The 9,601-nt window shown below is 44.5% G+C and overlaps 1 protein-coding gene across 1 annotated transcript; it reads left to right on the forward strand.

Annotated features, from left to right (window-relative positions):
* The first annotated feature begins 895 nt into the window (after positions 1–895).
* LOC149343009 (uncharacterized) lies at positions 896–8,916 on the forward strand. The gene is made up of 5 exons (XM_089546865.1): positions 896–1,018; positions 3,329–3,480; positions 7,078–7,082; positions 8,007–8,093; positions 8,786–8,916. Exons 1-5 carry the CDS (start codon positions 896–898, stop codon positions 8,914–8,916), a joined length of 498 nt encoding a protein of 165 aa, XP_089402991.1.
* The last annotated feature ends 685 nt before the right edge of the window (positions 8,917–9,601 follow it).

Genomic DNA, 9,601 nt, shown 5'->3' on the forward strand with positions numbered 1-9,601 from the left:
GCCCCTATGCTGGCCCATCGGGGTCATCTGAGCACAGACGACCGCATGCTCTATCAGTAGGGACATGAACCTACTCAACTTCACTATTTGCTACCTCTGAGGCCTCTTTTCTTCTGGGGTTTCTGCTGCCTTTATTTTCAGTTTTTGCTTTTTATGAGAAACAGCCGGTTACCACTTGTTCTATCAGTACGGACGGCAACAGAGTCAGCTTGGTTGTGTGAGTTTTATTTAAGAGCAAAAACTGAAAATAAAAACACCTAAAACTTGAAGAGAAAAAGGCCTGAGTAGAAAAATAATGAAACAGTTCGTGTCCGGACCGATAGAACATGCAGTAACAATCATTTTGACCTTGCTGTTTCCTGCTACATGAATTACGCCGAAAAAAACATGTATTACACACAGTTTCATACCGAATATAGCGCGGTATCTGTCCTCGCTCCGGCGAGCGCGGCTTTGGCCGCTTATCTGTTTTTTCAGCAGCGTCCGCTCCGGCGGACGCAGTTGTTGGTGCGACACGCGTCTTTTCTTTCCTTTTTCTCTTTCCTCTGATCTTTTAACTCTCCTCTATCTGCACGTGGCAGCGGTGGTGGCTTGGCTCGAGCCAGTAGGCAGGCCCGGGCAATTTACTTTTCATCCTTATCTCAGTCACCACAACAACAACAAGAACAACATACCGAATATTTAAACAGCTTCGCAGCTATGTGGATTGAAAGCTGCATTATAGGGGTTGAGATTCGAGAAGAGTGGAAAGAGATAAGATGAGAGACAAATTAAAACGTCGAACCTGCTATTACCCTGCATACTACTTATAAGCGGCGGGCGTACGTGGCGTTCTACCCCATTGCAAGGTGTAGTCGTGCGGGGTATACAGCACAAATTCTTGTCCAGTGGGAAGATGATACTGTCGGGTACACTCACTCACCCTCTGGTTACATTCCTTAGCTTCTTACTAGCTTTCCCGCTTGCCTCCTGCAAAGCAAGACACCAATTGAAGCATGATGTCCCGGATGCTTTCAAGGTAAGTGCACTGCAACCAGCATCCTGGTGTGCTGGCTGTGAACTGTACGGCAACTAACACTCAAACTAATGTTGCCTGAATCTCAAAATTTCTGGAATATATAAAAAAAGAGGGTGGGATGGTAACAAGGTTTATAAGAGGGCGAATTAGAACAATCTCGTAATGTCAGTCATACGCAACAATTCTGGACAAAAGCATTTTTTGAACAGGAAAGGGCTCATGAGTGCAATGTTTTCACATATTGTAAAATTTCACTATAACAATGAATATATCCGCAAATCTCCCGTCGTCAGGCTTGAATTTTGTTCCTGCTAACGTATTTGCTGTCGCCAAACGCGTCCCCCATTGCTTTTCTGTGGGAATCTTAACTGGTCGATGCGGGCGATGGAAAGACTATAAACGAAAGCTTTTGCTACGTGTCAGAAGAATGGATCATTACCTTCAATATTTCTGTACCAGTACTTTGTAGTTTTTCAATATTCAATATTTTTGTCCAAGAGGGTTGGACATGAGTAGCTCAGATTATATCAATATTTCTGCATTTAGAATTCTGTTTTAAAGGTATACTCTACCTCTGGTGATTGCGATCACATATGAAAACGACGTTAAAGGGCAACTGCAGTGGTTTAAGGAATCGACGAGCTTAAGAGGGTCGAATGTGTGAAACTTGAAAGTAAAGCATGCAAAATCCATTTGGGCTAAAGTTTGAAATGGTGACGTAATCGCCGAATAAAATAGCGGCAGCCTTCAAGCTTCTCCGCAGCGCACCGCGCCAAGTAGCGGGCCATGATGACGTCATTGAAGGTATCGGTACTTTTCCAAAGCACAAACGCCTGCTTTGAAGGAAAAAAAAAACAACAACGCAATCGAAGGCACAGCCCACTGAACGTAGTTTCGCAGCATCCAACAAGGCGCGGCAGGGTGTGGCTGACGGCAGTGGTAATTCGAAATGATACCTTCCGTGACGCTACACTGAATTTCCCCGCATTCCTATAGTGCTTTGTGGAGGAGCACAAAACGCAATCGTAGATTGCGTTGTCGTTTTGAAACGCTAGTGCAACTAAACTTGGCATGCTGCGCCTAGAGCCTATATAGATTTGAATCCTTGAATATCTAGAAATTCTCAAAAAGTGGTGCAGCTGCCCTTTAAAGAGAAGATGAAACGATTTCTTTTTTCAGAATTCGAGGTTACTCAAGAATTCCACTTTGTAAAGCTTCTAGGTGAAGCATGCAAAGTAGTTTTGCGCTAGCGTTTAAAATGGTGACGTAATCAGCGATTAAAACCACGATGATGTTGATGGTTCCCCTGACTACTTTGGACGTGCGCGGGGAAATTCATGGTGACGTCATTGTTGCCGAAGTTTCAGATGTCCGCTGCCTTCGCTTACATGCTGCCGTGCGTGATCGAATGCCGCCAGACAGTGCTTCGTGAGCTTCACCTTAGAGGTTATCCGTTTTCTCCCTTGAAAGAAGCCATTTCTTTGCTGGAAAAGTAGCTCTGTCGTACGTGACGTCAGGGATGCGTCCTCTGCCAGTCGCTGGGCGCAGGGGTGGGGAGAGGGAGATTGTTTCGCACGTGTGGCCAGTGCCCTCTGCCTGCTTTTGACGAATGAAGTACGAGAACATGTGTTTCTAGGTTGACTACTCTGCTAATAATTCTAGGCCTCCCTCTGTCATGCAGGAATAAATTATTTTCGAGGGTCATATTCATTCTATGCAAAGTGGCGGCTGCCTTTCGCACAAATGGCATTGTGCGGCCCGGTATAGCTGAGTTGAAACTGTCTCATTTGCTGCGCACTGATATCTTTTGAATACTAACGAGCAGAATAACGTTCGTTATTTTCGCATTGATAACCCTTTATTAAAAAAAAAAACTATTCGAAATAGCCTGATTGCTTTAGTGTTTTTTTGCTTATTGGCATGGAGTCTAAATGAGAGATCGATGACCCAGTGCGGATTAGGACACTCCTTTTCACTCTTTTCACTCCTTTTCGTCGTCTTCTACGTTACAAAAATGCGTCCTTTCGCACTGATTCAAATGTAGTAAATATTCTGTGCAGTTTTTTTTTTCGCCATTCTTGGCTTCTGCTTTGCTGCCGTGGTTTTTCTCTTGTTTCTGCCATATGTTCTTCCGTGTTTTCAAATCAAAGTACGGTCATGGCTTAGTAGGTAGCGCTTGCATACAAGCCCTAAGTGGGGCGCTACGTTTGCAAGTCTGGTCAAGCCGCAGTGAATGCCGTTCGGAAAGGTTAGGCGAATTAAACAGTCTTTGGCAGACAGGTACTCTACCAGCGCACTTTTGTATTGCAGATCTTCGGGCACTTTGAATACTTAGTTGCTGTCTTTGATTTTGACCACGATGGAGACCTCGACTGCCTGACTACGAAACGGACCGATTTCAGCTTGGAGCCTCCGCGCGCAACTTACGTTTTTTTTCTGAAAGGCCTGAATGGGCATATACCGTAAGTTCAAATTCAACCTTTACAATTAATTGATAAAGAAGCTTAGCGCAGATTTTATGCTTGAGTAAGGTGAATAACTTGTAGGGAATTCCCCTAGAAACACGTGGGTATGGTTTATTAGAACACATGTCCACAGTTAAATACCATCCGCTGTTGCAGCGCCGCGTGATATCCGAACGAACTGCAGTTAGAAAAAACTCGACCAAACAACATCGGCTTCTTAAAACGTTCCTTCGTTTCAAAATAAAAAAGGCGGTATAAATGAAGAACCAGTTTTAGGACACGGCTTAAATAATGCCTTTCTGGTAAATTTTTCAGGGGAATAAGCTATTCCGGGACATTAAATGATACACAGAGCTAAAAAATTTGCATGTAGGAAAAGAATTTCTTCGGACCCCGAGAAGAATGCAGGTAGTACGTGCCCAAATGTCTTGAATAGCAAAACAGTTTATTGGCTGGCTTTAACTCGCAAAGAATGAAGCAGGTTAAAAATAAAAGCTCTGCTGCGCATTGGGCCATAGAATGCTTAAGCACAGTAGATATGACGGCGTTCCAGTAACAAGAAGCTTGCTGCTGGGCTAGCTGATCAACACAGGTAGGAAATATTCTGACGGAAATATGACTGGAGTGCAAAACTACGAAGGTGGGAGAGAACAGGGCGATTGATCAGAAGGAAAATGGCTGGAAATTGCCTTTACACAAGAAGTAAAGGAGTGTTAGGAACGCCTTTCGATGTAGTAAAAGCTTGTTCCACATTTCACTATTTTTGAAGAACCGTAGCACTCCTTCTAGCCAAGGTACACTATACACTCCCTTTTCTGCAGCAGCAGATATATTCTGATTGTAAACTTGATTGATTGTAAGGAATCATACCGTGGAACACTCAATCAGAAGCCGAACGCGTGTCCTCCTGAATGCTGCTGAGACAAACCTTAATTCTTTTGAATACGCACATATGCGTCCCTTGTGATTCTAACAGGCGCTTCCGGATTAAATTTTTTCAACCAGAGTGGTTAAAAGAGCCTGTAATTCACAATTCAGTGAAGCGTTAGGTGCGCACAGCTCAATAAGCGGTAATTGAGGCGATAACTGCACACTGCAGCACATCTTCGTTCAGAAGCGGGTTCACATCCTACTGCCTGTTGAATGTTTGCTTTTCGTGTATTCAGACCAGAGGCGCCTTATTCCATATGTAAATGCTCTAAAAACCTGCTGTAACTGCACTACATGACGGGCATTCCAACGTTGCTAGAACTGCAATACCAAATATTTAGAGTAATGCTTCACAGTGAATGTCGTACACTCACGAGTAATTAGCAGTGCGTATTTTTATTGAGCCAAAGCAACAATTATTTCTAAGATACGCTTTTTCTTTACAGTCGCTGCTTTGAACCATATGTTTAAGAAAACGTGAATAGTTTCACAGAATAACATGGAATGTTTTAAATTGAGCATACAGCTGTAATTGTTTCTCGGAACATGCGAGAGGTAGGAGAGAGCCTCCTATATAGCATGTGCACTGGAATGAATGCTTTTCCTGAATGATGCTTGTTGAGAGCTTTTGCATAAGCATATCACTTTTTCACTGCCGCTGAGAAGATCTCTTTATTTACATTCAGCGGAATTAGCGACGCCAATGTCTTGAGACCATACAGCTCTTCAGTACTATAGAACCAAAGAAAGCAGAACGATCCCCTAACTTCTTTAGCACACATATGAAGTTTGCAGGATGTTCTACTTGCTACTGAAGGGATTATTTCACTCTCTAGTTAATTTAGGCGGAGTGCAAAGTTGCAAGAGTACAGCGGCCTGTTTACTGTTTATGAGAAAACATTATTCTTTGGAGTGTGCCGGCAGATAATTCGATGTGTCTGAAACTGTGTTTTTTGATCTATGCACTTGGAATTTTAACTAATATAACAGTGCGACATGGAAAGTTGCGGAAAAAAATGGGGGGGGGGGGGGGGCACTTTATAAAACTTTTTGGTTCTCACTGCAGGCGAAACATAACTTACCACGTGCATCCTGGGCCGACACCTGATACTGTTGTGTCCACTGTGAATGACGGTAAATAGAAAATTAATGACCGTTACAAATGGCGGTAAATCAAGTTATTTCTTCTTTTTATCTGCTTTTTACTCTTCTCCGCTCTTCTGACTCTCTTGAGCTGACATGATTCTTGGTTTAGCTTGCTTTGGCTTGACGCGGATCTATATTGTGCCAATAGACGATATGCGAAATGCGCAGCGCCATCTCTCGGCGCTCCGAGAACTAAGTCCTTCATGTTGGTTTGGTACAGAAAACGAAACCGCGGCCCTGCGTTGGGTTAAAACGGCTGCGCTTCGTTTGAAAAGTGGAATGACGATGCGCTCTTACGCTATGCTGTCCACTATGCAAAGAAACTACGATGCGTGCCAGAACTAGGTGCGTTCCAGCTTTTCGCTTCTCTATTTTTCCTTTACTCTGTCCCACCGTTTTAGTAACAGCAAATGCCATGTGAGGTATCGTGTGTCAGCACGCCATTCAGTGCACAGCTTGCGCTTACTGCGCTGATTTTTCACAAAGCTTTCTAAGTGACTTGCGTTTACATTAAGATACGGACCACAGCTTTTGTTGCCTCTGATCAAAATTAGAAGACGATTTAGTGCATTCATTAACTCTCCGGTCGGGCGTGAATATATGTAGACGCATACTTGAGCAACGTAATAGAGAAGGTAATTTTTTTGAGCGAGCCTACGCCTGTGTTCCTCAAGCGTGTATTCCAGTCGCGAAGAAGCACGTTCATTGATGTGCAGGTAAACCGCGGCCATGGGCACTCAGTGCGGTCCATCTAAAAACCTCGATTGCTCATGCCGTGGCGTACTAAGCGCACTCGAAGTGGCCGATGGTCACATGTGCTGACATCATGAAGGCTGTATAAGAGGCTGGAAGTGTGGCCGATAGTCACCTGAGCTGACGTCACGAAGGCTGTATAAGGGGCTGGAAGTGTGGCTGATGGTCACGTGTGCTGACGTCACGAAGGCTGTATAAGGGGCTGGAAGTGTGGCCGATGGTAACCTGTGCTGACATCACGAAGGCTGTATAAGGGCTGGTGGTAGTTTGGCCGGTGGTGACCAGTACTGACGTCACGAAAGCTGTGTAAGGTTTGGTTTGGTTTGTGGGGTTTTACGTCCCAAAGCGACTAAGGCTATGAGAGACGCCGTAGTGAAGGGCTCCGGAAATTTCGACCACCTGGGGTTCTTTAACGTGCACTGACATCGCACAGTACACGGGCCTCTAGAATTTCTCCTCCAAAGAAATTCTAGCCGCCGCGGCCGGGATCGAACCCGCGTCTTTTGGGTCAGCAGCCGAGTACCATAGCCACTGAGCCACCGCGGCGGCCTGTGTAAGGGGCTGGCAGTTTCGTAGATGGTGACAAGTAAAGGAGGAAGCGGAGAGAGAGTAGAAAGGAGGAGGAATGCAACGTGTGGGGCATAGCCAAAAGGGCCGGTGGAAGTGAGTGGAAACTACAGTGAGGCGGAGACGGATTAAATGAAGGAACACTTGCTCTGGATGTGCCGGGTGTCTTGCGCTGTAACAAGGTGGTTCTTACCGCAGGAAGAGTGAGTGATCACTATTGGGCGCATGAGCGCATTGGGCGCATGACGGCCCCATGCCTTCCAGCAGTAGTCACGTGCACGAACCAGGAACGTGGTAGCAAAGTTTTATATGAATTTACTATCTTCATAAAAAATGAGCAGAGCAGGAAGACCATGCTTGCTCGGCGATGTTTTCCTTAGCTTGTTATTCATTAGTTATTCAAGCTTCTTCGTCACCATTTCCTTTATAGGCCTTTTACGCACGGTCCCACTTATCGTATGATGCCAGAGCTGTCGCATGAATGAGAAAAGTGGGACCAAGGCTACATTGCTATTAAGTGGCGTTTTAAAAAACAGTTCCCACGAAACCTGAGATCGGTACATGTGCTCTTGAAGCTATATTATAGCAAGCCCTCTGCTAAGTTACCCTGAAGTGAAGCCGTACAGTTGACGGTGTTTGTTAATACAGGTTTATAACATTGCTCTTATACCGCCTACTTTCCATAAGGCGACTTAAGCAGCTGACGCTAGGAAGCTTACGTTTTCAAGAAGGTAGTTTTGAAGTGAGAAATTTGACGTAATGTGAATTCTATTGCGTCTGACTGGGGTTGCAAACATCGTAGAAATCAGTGTTTACGGAGTAAGAGAGACGCAAATATAAACTTGGCGACAAACTAGAAACTTCAGTACTTGCTTGGATCGTTTGCGTATTCATTGACTGGCAGTATATTTTTTTTCACTGCGTGTTGATCTGCCCACTGAGGTCATATCGACAGATAAAATTGCGAACAGGTCTGAGCATCTTTAGGAATTTGCGCATTAAAAAAAAAAAACCATCATTCCACAAGCTTTACAACACTGCAAAATATAGCGATTCATAGAATAGTGAAGTTTTAGCGTGTTAATATAAATTTATTGAATCCAAATTGCCTTATACTTTCTTCGTAGATTGTGAGCATCTAATACCAGGCCATTTCATGTACACCGACTTCAAGGACTGCGTTGTAATGGAACTTCCGTTCGATGACCGTCATGGTAAGTGATGAACTGGACTTTAGGTTGCATATTTTTCTTCCCTTAAGATAAACACGCGACGGAGACAAGGGTTTAAAAAGTGTAAATTGTAAATTGGTTTTTTGAGGAAAGGCCATGGCGCAGTATCTGTCTCACGTATATCGGCGGACACCTGAACCGCGCCGTAAGGGAAGGGAGGAAGTAGGAGTGAAAGAAGAAAGAGAGAAAGAGGTGCCGTAGTGGAGGTCTCCGGAATAATTTCGACCACCTGACCTGGGGATCTTCAACGTGCACTGACATCGCACAGCACACGGGCGCCTCTTGCGTTTCTCCTCCATCGAAACGCGGCCGCCGCGGTCGGGTTCGAACCCGGGTCTTCTAAGGCTTCTACCCAAGTGTTCAAGGATTCTAAAGCTGACATATCGCATGCCCATAAATTCGGTACCTTACCTTAAACGACACGGAACACGGGCTTACAGCGAACCGACTGCAATCGCTTTGATATTCTATTACTAGTGGTGGGTGCTAAGAACATAGCAGTCACTGCCACAAAAGAACCTGTTTGCTCCTTTTTCTTTTTTGTGAACATTATGTTCACTACACAGAAAATGTAAATGCTGCTGTGCAGCGTTCAGTGCATCACAAGGCGTTCTGTTGTTAGCGTTAGCTAGTTTTTCATCTCATAATTATGTAATTTTTTGTTTCATCCGCAGAATGCCTCCTGTGGGTGACAACTGAGGTAAAGGACAACATCCCTCAAAACTGTACTGACCAATACCAAGACAATTGCGGTGATGGCGTGAAGGCCTACGACAAAGAATCATGTGGAGAGCTGGTCCAGTAGAATCCCGGCTACTACGTGAGCAGGCCCAGAAGGCAGGGGATTTGAAGGTTAGGCACACTCGGAAAGTCAATAAAATATGCACGCATTCATTCCGGCTTGAGAACTTATTCTTTGCTGGAATCCAAAATTCACACCAGGGCGCATGAAATGAAGCCGCCAGTGGTGTTACGCGTCGTTACTTTATGAAACTCCATTCATTGCGAATAAGCAATAATCATGATGTTTTTTAAATGAAAAATCGCTCGAGCATAACGTCACAAACGGTAAAAAGACCACGTAATGTTAAGTCGTCCTCTTGCCACCTGTCGTCCTCTGCCACATCCACCAATGACACGCACGGAGCTTGCAAAAAATTCTCGGCGTCACTGTAGGTTGGGCGCTCAGCTTTCACTGCGAACTATTAGCACACTCTAATCCTAGTGACGTACAAGGCTCTTTCTATAAGAGTTTCAAGCAGGAATAATCTCTGAAATGGATTTTACAGCGACAGTCGTTTTAATGTTTTCATTAACATTGGCCGGTATAAAAATCACAATGCCTGAGGACGGGTAATTTATATTATGGGAGTAATTACTCATTGGCATCCACCCAAGCGCAGCCATACGGCTACAAAGGAAAGCGTAATGAGTAATTACTCCCTTATTACAAATTTACTCCACCTTGGGGGATTCCCCTAAAACATTTG

The sequence above is a fragment of the Amblyomma mixtum genome, chromosome 5, assembly GCF_055824585.1.
Source record: "Amblyomma mixtum isolate Tamu chromosome 5, ASM5582458v1, whole genome shotgun sequence".
Classification (NCBI taxonomy): Eukaryota; Metazoa; Arthropoda; class Arachnida; order Ixodida; family Ixodidae; genus Amblyomma; species Amblyomma mixtum.